Here is a 16107-nt window from a genome sequence, read left to right as displayed (position 1 = left end):
AGCCACGGCCGCTTTTCCTTTAGCAGTGATGTCCCGTGGAAGGGTTTCGACGTGGCACTCCTGACTTTTGTGCTCTTCGACCCTGTTTTGTAGGAAGTCTGCGGTCTTGCAGTTCTTCGGACTGCTTTAGTAAAGTGATGCCGCCGAGGAAAAAGAGAAGACCTGCCTCTGGAGATGACTTATCTGCCAAGAAAAGCAGACACGATAGGTACGTGGCAGAGACCCTGCATCTGGAATGGTGGCGTGCATGCCTGAGAGGCACCCTTCTGGCCAGGCCCAAGTGCCAGCTAGAATATTGCTGTGGTCCTGCCAGGCAGACTTTCAAAGTGTAATTCTTTCGTGGTACTTATTTAATGTGTGGGTTTATGAAACAAAAACAAATTAGGTCATCTGAGTTCTGATAAATTCAAGTTTTATCGTAGTCCATTGATCCACTAAAACTGGTGTAGAGTTTCTTTCCTTTTAAGGGCCTGCGGTCTGTGCCTGCTGAGGACCTCAGGATTGCATGTATCTGTTCTTGACAAGGGTCGCACGGGAGTCCCGTAGCTGCCTTGGCAAGGACCGGGTCCGAGCGGCTGGGGAGAGCTGCCTGTACTGAATGCTCTAAGCCTGCCTGGATTATTAGTCGAGCTGAGGTTTATTCTCAGAAGAGCGAGAATTTGCTTGAAACCGTGAAAAACAAAACTGTTGAGATCACTTCTTTCAGACAACTGTTAGTTTTGGTAACTCCCTGGGCCTGTTAAACTTTCTTATTTTAGGCATCTTTACTGATTCCCCCTGATTTTAATAGCCATTTTTTGGTTCTCTCTTTTCTTTTCTTTCTTTTCCTTCAAACAATGACCAGACAGCATCGTTTTCATCTTTCCAGCTTTTTCCCATCTTCCTCCTCTCAGCTCAGTAGGTCACTTCACTTCACTAGGAGGCCTGAATTACCACACTGATAAATCGAGGGGGTTGGATGAGATTTTTCTGCTTCTTTCCTGTTGTGATACTTCATATGCTACAGCTCTCGCAGGGATAGAGAGGGGGACTCTGAAATGTGAAAGTCATGTCACTGTTCATATTTCCATTGAGCGGGAAATAGTACCTGAAAGAAGATAGCAGTGATTAAAAGATAATCACCAACAATGTTTAGACTAGTGATTCAGCTTTATGAAGCCAAGTTCCTTGACACTTTGGTTTGTAGATGTGATTATCAGGGAATTGTTAAATTCTAACAGTCACATAGCATGACTGTATAGAGCACTTACTGTTTTTTCACCACAGCCTAGCATCATTTAGCATGATAAAAGCCAGTCTGAAACCTGGTAGCTGAACTGCAGAAGGGCATGAGGTACTCCTACTGAGAGCATTTTAGTGGTCATCCAAGGGATGGGGAGCTTAGCATTATCTGAGTTTTATTCTCGGTCTTTTTAAAAAAACAACTTTATTTACATACCACAGTGTGCACAACCTTAAGTGTACAATTCAGTGATTTTTTACTAAGTTGTTAGAGTTGTGCAGCCGTCACTGCAAATCAGCCCAGTGTGAAACCCTGATGACCATATACATTTACTCCCTGTTCTTACTCCCAGCCCCAGGCAACTATGAATTTACTTTCTGTCTGTGGATTTCTCTTTTCTGGGCATTTCACATAAATGGTCTTTTTGTGCCTCTTTTATTTCACTTAGCATCCTTTTATTGAGGTTCATCCATGTATGTAAAAGTATGTGTTAGTGTTTTGTTTCTTTTATTTGCTGAATATTATTTCCTTATCCTTTTTTATGTAGAGAATTTTTAAGTAATTCAAACATTACAGTGTCATATATAGGTCTCCAGGTTATTGACCAGTAGTAGACTTTGAGCTGAGATTGGAATGTCCAAGCCCAGGATTTGAACATATCTGTATGAGCCCTGGCCAGTATCCACCTTTGTTTCCAGGTGGTATGGCTACTTTTTTATAAAAGAAATACAAAACTGATGGTTTGCAGTTTCAGTATCTTAATACCCTATAACCATTTTTTTAAAGCTCCAAATCTCTAATCAGCAATATATAGATATTCTGGTGAATGTCTAGGTCATGAATAAGTGCTCATTTAAGAATAATTCTGTATTATTTTCTATGCTATGTAAATAAAAACCACATTTATAAATGTTTATATATATAACTATTTAGACCATTTGTATATAAATAAAGGATAAAAGAAGTATATACACATAATTTACTCTATCAAAATCATGGTTTTAAAGATACTGCCTCTTCTCCCCTCCTCAAGTAGGGAGTGTCTTGGTTCTCAGCCCCATGTCATCATGAGGTAAGGAGTCCCTGCGGAGGGTCCTTGCGTTGCAGGAGGAGGCCGCTGTGCTTGCTGCTTCATTTCTCCACACTATGCAGCATTTCCACAGTCCTAGGGCGTAATGAGAAGAGGGCAGAAGCCAGGGTTTCTCTGTATTTCTTTTCCCTGAGGTTTTGTTCCTGAAGGCTTGGACATAATTTGATGTTTTTTTTAATTTGCTATAACGTTCCCTGGAGATGTCTAATATTGCCAGGTTCATCCTTAAACTGTGCTCTGTGCCCAGGCTGACCCATATGACACAGGAGTCTGGAGAACTTAATGCAGAGGCATGAGTGAGGTCTAGGGTCATCAGTGGAAGAAAGCACCATAGACATTTCTTGCTGTATCTCACAATCGTTCTCTAGCTAGTTCTGGCTAGAGAGGTAGAAGGGAGTATATCAGATACTTGTTCTGTTCAGTTCTTACTAATTATTTGTTCGTCAAAGAAAAACCTGTATTAAGTGCTTACCATTTAATTCTATATTGGGTATGACTGTGTTTAAAGCTACAGTTATAAAAGCTGAAGCTTCCAAATGAAAGAAGTGAAATATTGTAAATATACATGAAATACCGATTGAATAGATGTCTGTTTAGGTAAAAGAATAAAAACTATTTGCTATTTAAAAAAACTCGGTATCTTTACTTTAAATAACTTAAAACTCCTTTCTCAATTTCTAGCATGTATAGAAAATACGATTCAACTAGAATAAAGACTGAAGAAGAAGCCTTTTCAAGTAAGAGGTGCTTAGAATGGTTCTATGAATATGCAGGTAGGTAATCATTTACATCCTCTAAGATTGAGCTTCATAAAAAGAAGGAGATTAAAGAATAAAAAATGAGTACTTTTCGAATTCAGTGTGTGTGTGTGTTTGTGTGTGTGTGTGTGTGTGTGTGTGTGTGTGTGTGTTTCTGCCTGTGCCTGTTTTTGGGAGAGAACACAGTTGAAACAAATCACCAAATATCCTATTTATAGCCAGTAGCTAAGCCAAAGAATTCAGAACACTAGAAGGGAACTGAAAAGACGAAATGTACTTGGGAGAAATACTTTGGATTGCTAGGAAACCTATTGAGCATGCTGGTAAAGGGTGATTATTTGGTTTACACATCAAAGTTAAAATGAGCTTTGCTGCTTTGAACCTTTGTGCAGCACAGTGGAATTTCTTATATTAAGTGTCTCTGTTTTGAAAGATCATTTGGCAGACAGTGTTTGTTTTGTCATTTAAAATGTCTTAAATCCGATCCCATTTTTGCAACTTACTATAATTGGTTGGATAATGTAATACTGAAATAAAGGATTTGTTTTTGTGGCTGTGTATGGTGTAAAAAGGGGGAAAGAAAAATTTTCAGACAAGTTTGAGCTGAGGGCTCTTTTACCTTTCCTCCTCCCCACCGTGTTTCCGGCTCTGTCATAACCTGTCATCTTGACTGTTCCATCTCTACTCCCAGCCAGGATCTATTTGCTTCCTATTGTCTTGTTTAAAAAATAATAAACTGAACAGATCATGCATGTCATTCTCTAACAGTCCACTGCACCCTTGCCCCCCACTTAAAAATTCCTGCTACCTGTAGGATGAAAGACAGCTAACATACTGCTGTCCCTTTGCCTCTAGTGTTTGTCTCCACTTTTCCATCTGACAAATTGCTATACATCTTTTACCTTAATTAGCTTAATAGCCTTCCTTTTACTTATACAGGAAAGATATTATTCATACCTGGTTTTGCTGGGTATCAAAACGAGGATTACTCCTAGGGCCAGTGTTTTCCTCTATCCCTACCCTACCCTTTTTTTGATAAAAGTCTTGCCCCTTTGGTCACAGAGCTGTTCCAGGGGCTGGTGGGTAATCCAGGTAGGGACAATCAGATACGATTGTCTGTGGTTTTCAGGTTGAAGCTGGGAGAGGAGCATCTTTCTCCTCTGGTGGTAGGCTTGAAAGGATGTGATCCTGAGTCCTGTAGTTCTTTGGATTTTTGTGAGCCATCCCAGTGTCTTTCTAGTGAATTCTCTTTCATTACTTGAACTAGTTTGAGCTGGATTTTGTTGGCAGGTCATGACAACATAGTACAAACGCTTATATAGTATTAGAATTTATTGTTTTCATGTTTAGGTCCTGAGAACATGAATCTCTTGAAGGCTTTGGTATTCCCAGTGAATGTGGTCGGCATGTTGCCAGGTTCTCAGTGCTTGGGGGCTTAATGAATGGAGAGTTTCCTTGTATTCGTGTCACTTTGACTATGAAGATCTCTTGCTTTCTTACATTGGTCCACATTTATTGTTATGTAATGTATTATAAAAAGGAAAGTTTAAACAGAGAAAAAGTGTACTTAATCCCACTACCATAGCACAGCTATTTTGACTTTTATGTGTGTCTTCCTTTATAAGCAAATATAAAATTTTCCATAGTAAAAGCCACACTTCTGTTTCCTTTGAAAAGGAAGCAGGCTACAGTTTTCCTTCTTGTTTGCTTTTCTCTAGCTCAGAAAGGTGACATTTAGGACAAAGATTAAGCCACATTCTTTAGGCTCCTTGAGGTCCCTGCGAGGTGGTTCCTTGTGGTTTCATCACTGCAAGAAGTTTCTGTGGGTGTGACTATCCATATTTTTATTAACCACCCACCCTTTTTTTGCTTCTTTTCTTTATATCTTACTGGTAGGGAAAATGGCTTGAAATTGGGAATTAAAAGCCCCAACTAGCACCTGCTTTCATTTTTAATATCCCAACCACATGAATAAACACTGTAGATCAGTATTATTCAAGAAAAACGAATGGTGAGATGTTCCAGGAAGGCAGACAGGTTGTGCTCTGGGCGAGCGTGTGGTAGCAGGCGATGAGGCCACGGCCCCCGATGCTCGGGCGAGGGGCCTGTCCCACTGTGCTGTTCGCATGCTCCCTCGGAGAGAGCCACCTGGCTTTGGCTGACTCCCTGCAGTGCACCTGGAGTGGAGTGGAGGGTGGGAGGGGCCTCGGTGGTGTCGTTGTTCTACATGGGCGGACCTTAGTTCTTCCCAGAGTTCTCAGTTCCACCCCTTACCTCACCCTCTGCCCTCTGCGGCTCCTGCAGCCTGAGCCCAGCTCCTCCCAGCTCCTGCCTGGCCAGTTAGCCCCATGCATTCTATGACGCAGCCTCTCACCTTTTTAAATCCCTCTCAACTCAATTTCTAATTATCAGAAATTTAATACATGCTCCACTGGGGCTCTGGTCCTGTTCTCTGTGGTTGTAGGTTTACTCTCTTTTGTACTTTGGTTCTCTGTGACTTTAGAAAGGATTGGCAGGGGGAGTGTGTTTAGACCTTCATCTGAAAGTGGAATCCAGTTTCTTTCCATTGCATAAAAAGTTTTACGTAAATGATCTAACAAATTCTTTCCAAAATATATCTAGGAATAAGAGGTTAGGCCAAATATACAAGTGCCAACATTGATTTCAGAGCCACACTAAAGTTCACACATGTTGGTTGTAAAAGTTCTGCGAGTCCTGACTGTGGGCTTTTCCTTTCTACTTTGGATAGGTTCTACAGCAGAAGTGTTCACTGAAATGAGATTAGGGACCAGGAGCAGGTGCTCAGTGGCAAAGTGGTCTGTCAGTGAAGGAGACGACATGGCCTGTTTGCTTCAGTGGTGCACCATGGTGTAATTATGGAAACTACCATGAGAGTCTTGGGCCATCACAAAAAGCTTAAATATATTTAGTGAGGGGCCCCTGCTTGAAATGTCAGTGGGAGTGGGAGGATCACTTTTTTTTGAGATTATTTTTGGTGCATCCACTTTCCAAATGTACCTCCAGTATCTTGTCACCAGGGCATTCTATAGCTTATTATTTCAGATATAACTTTTTTAAACCATCTCCCTCAAACCTCACTTTTAATCCACTTTGTGTTAGCCAGTGGCATATTTATTAGATTAAGATTGCTCAATTCTGCAGGTGAATTGATAAATCTAGTGTAAACACATCCATAATCTCAGTGAACAGCGTGATTACGACTAGATCTAAATGCGTGCGCAGGAAAGATAGTGAGAACAAAGGGAACGGTGTGGTAGATGGCAGGGTTACGGGCAGCCTTTAAGTGATGTTGACTGATGAGCTGTATTAACATATTTAGGGTAAAATGTTAAAGTAGCATGAGTCATGCCATTGCAGATCACCCTGTTAAAGCCTTGTTCTTTTAAAACACACAGATGCAAGTGTATATAAGTAGTATGACAATGGCATTGCATAAAAGGTGGGAAGAAGAACAAAAGGGGTAACTTGACATCACTACTGCCCAGCACACCTCAGCAGACCTTTGCGGGCTCGCTACGTGCCAGACTGTGGGGTGTGGATGACGGAAGCGCCGTGCTTGGAGCTCATTTTCTAGTGTGGCAGGCAGCCAGGCAGACAGACAGACCGACCAATGGAGGAACGTCGTCCTTGCAATGAGCATTCACCCGGAGAGGAGGCCGGGTTGCTCAGAGACCCTCAGGCCTTGTGCACAGCCAGCAGGTAGGGCAGGTGGCTTGCTAGACTCAAGAATAGTTTGCAGTGAAGATGAAGAATAGAAACCAAAGACAAGATTATGAAGTACCTTTTTTTTTCCTCCGCTCTATGCAACCACGTCCCAAGAAGTCCCATCAGTAGATACCAGAGAGGCACCTGTTCCTAAAAACAGAACTTCCTAGCAAAATAGGAATAGATGAATACTCTCATCTGAGGATAATGATTCTTTAATCTCACTGAGTACTTTATAGGAGTGGATTGAGGAGAAGAACTATGAAACGTGGATACACATGGTCACCTACAGTGCAGTGATGCAAAGTGTGTCAGCCAGGTGTTCTCACAAGAGGGTTATCAGGCATGTAGTGGACAGAGCAGGGTGAAGATTTGATAGGTACAGCACGAACCCACGTATGCAGATAGACAAATCCAGAACTGCATTTCATTGTGTATTTGCACATACATAAATACATAGCAGAAAGGTCTGGGGGGCTACATGCCTAAACGGTGAGGAAGGGGAGAAGTCAGTCTCTCTGTTTACTCCACTTTACTTGGACTTCTCTGTTTGAACATTTCACCATGTGAATGTATGCATGTATGGTTTGTGTAATTTACACTAGTGTGCACTTGTGGGCGTGCATACTCTCAGCCCCAAACAGTGAAGTGCTAACTATTCCCATTTGAGTCAAGAATGAGATAAGGATGCCACTCTCACTTTCTTATTTGCCATTGTTTTGGAAGTTATTAACTAGTGCTGCTAGATGAGAGAAAGAAAGAAGGGGCATAAATATAGGAAAGGAGGTGGCAAAAATGATCATTGTTGAAGATGAGATGATTGAATTATTGTACCTGGAAGGTCAAAGAAAATTGCGTGAAAAACGTAGAAACTAGTATCTATTTCATGCATGTAGAATTCTGTAAAACGCCTTATTTGGGGAAGGGTTCTTCAGGAAACTCTTTCATAAATAGTTGTCTCTGGGGAGTAGGGAGAGGTTAGAGGGGAAACCTTTGCTTTTTTAAACATTTTGATTTTTAATTTTACTTTTAAGTGAAATTTTGTGTGATGTTCATGGATTAATGTTGCCCCAAAAAGCCAAGTTAAAAATTAAATGTGCTTTTTTATTTGATTTTCCCGTAATAATCAAGGAAAGGAAATTAAGAATATGTAGAAAAACATGTCAAATAAAAGGAGGAAAAAGAAAGTACTGGAAAAAAGTAACAGATTTGGATATGTCAAACAAAATTTTTTTTAACAAAGTAGCCCATTTGTGATTAAAGGAAAATAGCACATGCAGAAAAAGTATTTGCTCTGGCCAGATTAAGAGGAAGAGCTGAGTTTTGACTTTAGGGGGAGCTAAAATTGGAAGCAGAGGCGTGACACAAGTCTTAACCTGCACCCAAGGTGATTTTAATATTCATCCTTCCTTGAGAACAACCGTTTATACTTCTATTTTGATTGAGTTATTACTTTGTATAGAAATTACTCTTAAGCTTTCCTGGAAGTCAGGGATCGTGTATCATTCCTCTTTCGCCACTTTGACAGGGCGTAGTTCCAGCGTGTGCCCAGCACATATTATCTGAATGAAACTAAGACGTTTTAAGATAGTGGGTCCTGCTGGACTTGGCGACTGACTAGATCTAGATGCTGTGGAGGACTGTAGAGTGATTCTGGTATTCATTCATTCATTCAGTGAACTTTATTGAGCAACTACTTTGTGCCAGGTGGTATGCTTACACTATAAGCTATAGAACAAATAGCCCTTAATCTTGAAGAACTTAGAAGGAAAGACAGGTGATCTGGGACTTAAAGCAAATGCAAGAAAAGCACTCCTAGTGTTCCAGGGGGTCAGGAGAACTGCCTGGCCCAGCCTCTGCTGGAGGGGGTGGGAAATAGCGAGGACTGCCTGTCTGGTTCCAGTCTTAAAGGTGGAAGGAGCTTGCATAGGAAGGTGGGGGTCACGTGGCTGAGGCCACAGAGAGTAGTCTGGTGTTGGGTGTGTGTCAGGATGTGTGTGCAAGCAAACCATGGGTAGGTGTTTCTGGATCTTCATTTTTCATTTAGCAATATTTATTTGATTCATTTATTTCCCAGAAACTAGTTTAAAGGTGGAAAGCCCTCAGGCTGATGAGGAATGGAGGCAGTACATCATCGAGAACCTTATTTGATATGCCGGAGACTTTGGACTTTATCCATAGGTGGTAGGGAGCATCGAAGGATTTTAAGCCAGGATGGGGTTTGTGTTTGAGATTGCCTTTCTAGGTGAGTGTGTGCAGGATGGGTCAGAGGGGGGTGGAGCTCTGGAATTAGGGTCATCCTGAGGAGACTGCTGGGGTCATCTGAGGGAGAGAATGATGTCTGGACAGGTCAGGGCCCGACAGGTGCAGTTAAGAAATATTTGGGAAGTAAAATTGGTGGCACACTGGATAATTGATTGACTCTGCAGAATGTAGGAGAAAGGAGGACTCCAGGATGACTCCCGGATCTCTGTTTCTGGTGGTGCCCCCAGCTGAGACAAGACAGGAGGATAATCTCGCAGGTTTCGCGAGGAGAGATGATCAGCTCAGTGCGGTGGTGGTTGCAAATGTGAAATGCAGGAGAAGCAGATTTGGGGCAGAAGGTGCGTTTAGTTGTGACAGTTAAACAGGAGGTGGGAAGCCAGACGGCGATGTAGTAGACAGTCCAGAAGTAAGAGGGGGAGAGATCTGAAACCTCGGGTGCAGGGGGGGTTTCCTACTAGAGTGGGCCAGAAGAGGTTTCCGCACGGAACTCTGCACGTCAGGTTCAATATGTTGAAGAAGCAAAGATAAGCCAGAAGAGGAGAGAGACAGGGCCCTTCCAGAGTCGTGGGAGGGGACAGTTGTGTGAAGAAAGAACTGCTTCACAATTTTCGGATATCACAGAGAAGTCAAATAAAACGAAGATTGACTGTCCACTAGATTTGGCGATTAGGAGCTTACCAGTGACCTAGGCAGGAAGAGATTCATAGAGAGATAGGAGCAAACCCAGACCGCAGGGTTGGAGAGTGAACAGAGCTACGGTAGAGATGGGACGTGTGGGCAGTTCTTTCAGGAAGAAGCAGAGCTAACAGAGTGGGGAGAAAGGGTTTATTTTCTTCTCCAGAACAGAAAGACTGCTGGCTTTTTTTTTTCCTGTGTAAAAGAAACAACTGCTATTTCCCAATTAATTTTATAAAGAATATTAGGTGGTTCTTTGCTGTGTTTCCAAAAATTATTGTATGTATTGAAATAAGAATAGAGATTTAACCTACATTAAAGAACAGGAACTGAATTCATGTAACTGTATCTTTAGATATAAATTATATGTACATATATCCATAGGTTGAGGGACTGGGCGAATTGAATTGACTTGAATGATTGTGCAGAGCAGAGTCCTTTAAAGATAGAGCTGAAATTCCAGAATATTTTTCAAATTGGTGATTTCTTTCTTCAGAGAAGATTTATGGTCTTTAAGCATTATTTGATCTGACTTGACTTTAATAGTAAATATTTGGACAGTATACTACTACTACAATAGTAATAGTGTACGTGGTTAGATTTAATTTATATGAGATTGCATTTCATCACAGGTACTGATGATGTTGTAGGTCCTGAAGGCATGGAGAAATTTTGTGAAGACATTGGTGTCGAACCAGAAAATGTAAGTCTAACTTACCAAGTTGGGCAATCAGTTGATCTGATTTTGTCCCTCAGCAAATAAAGCAACAATAAAGAAGTAACGATGTGTTAGTTTTTATGAGGCAATCTAAGAAGTAAGTTCCAATTCTAACTTGATTTGCAAGCAGAATTTTTTGTTGCAGTTGATATGGTGTAACTACAGTTGGTCATTTTTCCCTCTCATTTAATTTCTTGTCTCTAAAAGGTTTAGTAATAAAGTAATTAAACTAGATGTTTAAAACGCAGTATGGGCATGTGTACCTACAGTGACAGATCAGCGGGGGTACCGACGGTGTTGTATATCTTTGTCCCCCTCTGTAGTTGTTCCAGCCTCATGTAGAGTTTGTACAGGACTTTGAATAAATTATTCATTCATAAGGGTTTTGAGTAGGTTGTAATTATCAAGAATTTCTCACAGCTCTTTTACTTCCAATTGAATTTAGCTCAGAAAGTGATTGCTTTTTTAAAAGCCCTAAGTATTTCCTTTAAAAAATTTAATTAGAAGTTTTTTATATGCTTCATTATTTTTGCCTAATTCTTATCATCATGTTGTTGTTGAATTTTTTTCCTATTCCCACATCTTCTCTCTTACTCTAAAATGAAAAATTAGACAAATGCCCTGACTCGTAACTATGCAGTTTATTTTACATCAGCCTCCAATTTAACAAATGTGTCTTAGATCCTAAATGAATTTGTGATCTGGAAGAGATCTCAAGGGATCATCCCTTTGTTCACACTGTTGGCAGGGTATCTGGGGCCTATGCATATACGTCACGCTCTTCTTTGAGACCTCACACTTTTTTCTTAAAAAATTTCTTGTTACCATTTCTATGCTTCCGTCCTCCCCCGCTTGCCCCCAGTAACACTTTAAACTTTCTAAAGAGCCTTTGGACCGTCTTTAATTTACTACATGGATTTTTGTCTTGTATTTTTAATTTTAATGTGATCTAGTTCAGGTATCTTGATAAATTATTCAGTTTGGTTTGCAAAGGTTTAGGGACAACTGGGTCAGTAGTGTTTTGGTTGATCTGGTCCATAGACTAGTCCTAGACAGACAAGAACATGTCGCTGACTTTCAGAAGGAAGTGTTCAGACGGAGGCCTGGCCAAAGTCGGCAGTGTCTTCCGGACAGGAGTGCAAGAGAGGTGAGGGTGAGCCGGGCCTGAGAGGAGGTCCAGAGGGTCCACCAGGGGACAGTGATCGGCGATGATCAGAGGGGTGGGCAGCGGGGCCGATGGGAGGAGACTGGGAGAGGGATGCAGGGGGCACTTACTCTCAGGGGCAGATTCTAACCGGGGGGAAAAAGGGAGGCCTGGCCTTGAAAGTTCCTTACCCCCAGACACCAGTACTCAAAAAAAAAAAAAAAAAAAAAAAAAAGCTGCCGTTATTATCCCTTTTTGGCAGTGGTGAGTCCTTTAGTGCTGTATTTCTGTAGGAATAGAAATAGTCTTGAAATGTTGAATCATGCTGAAGGCTGAAAGACTGAATTTAGACTATTATTCCAAAGTACTTATTACTGCACTTCAATTAGAAGATGCCGCTAATAGAAGTTTTATTATTTTATATCATCACTAAAAAGGAAAAATGTTGCTGAATAAATTCTGATAAGCCATCAATTGTGGATGCATCCCAATTTCAGAAGTTGTTTGAAAAACGAGCGCTGAAGTAGATTTTTAAAGGCTTGTCTGCATTGATGAGTAAGCACTTTAAAGTATTTAAAACCCTCACCTGGCCTGATATTTATAGCTTATGAAATATAAGCAGGCTTGTAAAATTCAGGTCAGCTTTCATTTACTAAGGTAGCAGCAAAATCCTTTAAGTAGTTAGCTTTCTTATTAGCTGTCCTGATATAAGATCTCTTTTGTGTAAAGAAATACCCGCTACAAGTCTCTGCTTTGGCTGTTTGGCCGCATTTCATACATACTTGTGTGTATGTGTGTTCCTTTACTATAACCGTTTGTTTTTAACTTAAGAAGTGTTTAATAATGGAATTTTTAAACTTTCTAATAGAGGACTGAGTGTAGATATTGTTTGAGAAAATACCAAGTTTGAATTAGGAAATGTAGGTTAGTTCACTAGGTAAGTTGATATACAGAAGTCAGAGTTCCAAGAAAAGCCGAGGGACGGGGAGAAAAATCCTCTATGTGTGAGAAGTTTGAAGAACTTGTAACCTCTTCTTTTTGGGAAATTCTTCTTAGGCCATTGGTCTCTTTAAGTCACCATTTTTAACCTATTTAACAATCATATTTTGTGATGTGCACAATATGTGGGAAAGTTGGTTCACTTATCAGTCCTAGTAATTACCCAATAATCTAGATTTTTAAAGTCTAGAAAACCTAGTGACTTTAAAAAAAGATATGTACTGATTTAACTGATATTTGATGAACGGTCCTAGAGATTGGTGGGTTCTCACTGGTGTTAATTTCCAGCGTAGAAAATCGTAAAGTTAGCATCAAGAGAAAGCTTTTTATTAATCTTCCAGTTATAAATTAGACAAAGCTTGAGATTTAGTCTACAGACCAGCTTGTTGGCAGTTAAAAGGACAGACCTTCTGGACCTCCTGAATGCTGCTGTTCTGGAGTTCGTAACGTGCCTGTTGGCTCTTGAGGCTAATTAAATCATCTAAAGTGATTTCTGAGTGGCTGCTCGCCTCATTTTTTCATGTTATATCAGCCGGATTCCTTTCACTAGCACCATCAGCTGACCCAGTTGGGCACATGGGTTGTGGTTTAATGGTTTGGGGCAGTTCTTCTAGTAGTTGAAATGAAACCATTAGGTCCAGTATAAAGAAATCAGGTTAACTGCTAAATGCCAAGTATGCTAGTCCCTGGCCAGCTGTATTCCAGAAATATTTATTTTCTTCCCACTGCCTTTTTTTTTTTTTTTAATAACAACGAATGGAGATACAGCCATTCAGCAGTGTTGACGTGATGTCCAACTTCGCATTTGGGTTCCCTTATGTATGAACAACTGTCCAGAGGTGATCAGCCCTGCAGAGTGGCAGGACCGGGAAGGCCCTGTCTTCTTCACCTCTCTAGGAGGGGCTCACTTCCTTTTTCAGTTACTCTTCATCTTACCCTGAGTCTTTGAGGTAGATAAGGTGAGAGGGCTTCCTCTTTCCCCGAATGTGGGACGGCCTCAGCCCTGTCCCTGTGCAGAGCCCTGGAGAGCTTGCAGCTGGAGGCGCCTTTGAAATGTCATTTTGTCTTTTATACCTCAGGTGTTTATTAAACTCATCATCACTATCTTGGTGCCACCTTTTCCAAAGCAGCCAAGTGAAAAAGTGATGAGCAGTGCCAAAAACCAGAGTTGTCACCGTTCCTGATATCTGCAGAGTTTCAGAAGAGCCACTGAAAGTGAGGGCGATGCCCCACTGAGAATTGTCTGGGCTGTCACTCACCCTGTGCCCGTTCCAGGACTGGTGCTGTTGAAGTGGAGTGTTAAGCTGCTTTAAAATCAGACCTCCCCCGTCACCCCCCACCCCTGTATAGGTAGTTGACTTCGCAAACATTGATGTGTTTGTGATACAGCTCCCTACCGCCTGCCTTTTTGGTTCTGCACCTTGCTTTCTTCATTTTCACTTAACAGATCTTGGAAACTGTTCCATATTTGTGTGGATGGCTCCACTCATTTGTCTTGCTGGTGGCATAGTACTATTTTGTATGGAATGTGTTTAGCAAAGAAGTATTTAAGTAGTCCTTTATTAATAGACGTTTGGTTGTTTTTAATCTTTTACTACTACTAATAGTACTATAGTGAATATGGTTGAGTAGACATGTTTGTGTACCTGTGCTGGTGTGTCTGTAAGTTTCCATTGGTGAAACTGCAGAGTCAGTAATTGGCTTCCATTTGGGTAGATACTGCAGAATTGCCCTCGGGAGAATTGCCCCTTACACTTCCACCGTTATGCATCATAAGAGTTCATGTTTCTCCAAGCCCTTGTCAGTGGACTGAATTATCAAACTCTTGGATGTTTGCCAAACTGGAACTCATTTTTTGGGTGGGACCTCATTTTTATTTATTTATTTGTTTGTTTGTTTATTTATTTTTTAATGGAGGCACTGGGGATTGAACTGAGGACCTTGTGCATGTACTGTACCACTGAGCTGTATCCTCCTCCCAAAACTGGAACTCATTTGTGAAGTTACCCTGTTCATGTTTCAGGGACTAAACTACCATGAACAGGAGCGTTTGGCGTGGTATTCATGTGTTTACTTGCTGAGCTCTGTCCTCCTGATTTGATTGGTCTTTCTGTTTTGTTTTGTTTTTAAACAGGTAGTTATGCTTGTCCTAGCTTGGAAATTGGATGCACAAAACATGGGTTATTTTACTCTACAGGAATGGTTAAAAGGAATGACTTCTCTACAGTAAGTCCTGAGGCTGCACTGGGGCAGGCGGGCGGGGGTCTCCTCTCCCTGCTGGCTGCCTCCCCGCTGGGATCTCGGCGAGCCCTGGTTGGGTGACTGGAGGAAAGCCAGGTGCCGTGGACAGGCTTCATCTGTGGCCATAGGTGTAAAGACTAAGCCCCATTTTTATACGATGAGGAGGGCTATTATGGATGAATTTTAGCAATTAAGGTCTTTATATAATGTATATTGTTTATTTTAGTGTTCTAGAGCAGCTCGATAAAAATAGGCCATCCTTTTCTCATATATGTGAGCCACAAAGATAATTTAAAATTTTCTAATAGCCACATTAAAAAGAAACAGGTAAAATTCATTTTAGTATATTTTATTTAACCCACAACATCTAAAATATTATCATTCCAACATATAATCAATATTTTAAAAATCAGTGAGTTATTTTACCTTCTTTTTTCATATTAAAACTTCAAAATCCGGTGTGTATATTTTACATTTGCAGAGCATGTCAGTTTTCATTAGCTATGTTTCAGGTGCTCCGTACCCACATGTGTCTAGTGTCTTCTGTATCGGACTGCACAGGTTTAGAGCTTAAAAATCAGAGTATTAGCACCTACTGTACAGTTAGTGAGAAACAACTGAGTAAAGTATAACTTTTAAGTGAAGATATTTGTTATCTTTTATTTTATATATTCTGATATTAGCTCTGGGCACAGTTAGAACTTCCTTACCCTAGTGATTAAAAAAATAGTAACGGTAAGGATTCTGTTTTTCTTACCTGGCCCAGAATGAGGAAAGTCAGTGGTTTTATGTGTTCACTTTGTGCTTGCATGCATATGTATCTGTGTGTTGTTTACCTATGTGCTTGCCAAGAGTTTCACTTAAGAAAACACAAATTGTTCTTCTCTGTCATCCGGGGAAAGACACACTTGAGGTGGATGGTGAAATGTTTCAGATGATGCTGGGGGAGGAGTGCTCATTCTTTCTGTAGGAACTGAAGTGCCTGAAAGGACTTCTCTTCTTCTTTTCACTTGAACCAGGAATAATAGACTTTAGTTTTCCTGGATTGAAATTGGAATTGAAATGGTTTTATGGCTTTATTTAAATAATTTTGGAACTGATCAACTTTTAATATCATTGACCATTTACTCCTGGTAATAATGCTTTATTTGCACTGTGCCTTAGTTTGTGAGGACTTTTCACATTTCTCTCATTTGAGCCTCACGGCTCCCGCGACAGTTCAGGCTTTTTTCTGCACATTTTACAGATGAGGAAACTGAGGCTTAGAGG

General features: G+C 40.8%; 1 protein-coding gene across 8 annotated transcripts in view; it reads left to right on the top strand.

Moving 5' to 3' along the window:
• DCUN1D4 (defective in cullin neddylation 1 domain containing 4) overlaps positions 1-16107 on the top strand; it is a 65199-nt gene that overhangs the window by 26649 nt on the left and 22443 nt on the right. For 7 of the 8 annotated variants that reach the window (XM_031434776.2, XM_031434766.2, XM_031434792.2 and 4 more), the window contains 4 exons: positions 94-208; positions 2994-3085; positions 10369-10439; positions 14732-14823. In XM_031434776.2, the coding sequence (XP_031290636.1) occupies positions 94-208; positions 2994-3085; positions 10369-10439; positions 14732-14823 (370 nt within the window). Of the gene's footprint in view, positions 1-93; positions 209-2993; positions 3090-10368; positions 10440-14731; positions 14824-16107 lie in introns of those variants that run through there. The other variant, XM_064486775.1, reaches the window with a different exon arrangement.

This window comes from Camelus dromedarius, chromosome 1, assembly GCF_036321535.1.
Source record: "Camelus dromedarius isolate mCamDro1 chromosome 1, mCamDro1.pat, whole genome shotgun sequence".
In the NCBI taxonomy this organism is placed as follows: domain Eukaryota; kingdom Metazoa; phylum Chordata; class Mammalia; order Artiodactyla; family Camelidae; genus Camelus; species Camelus dromedarius.
Note: the sequence above shows the minus strand (reverse complement) of the source record. Positions and strands in the feature narration are given on the sequence as shown.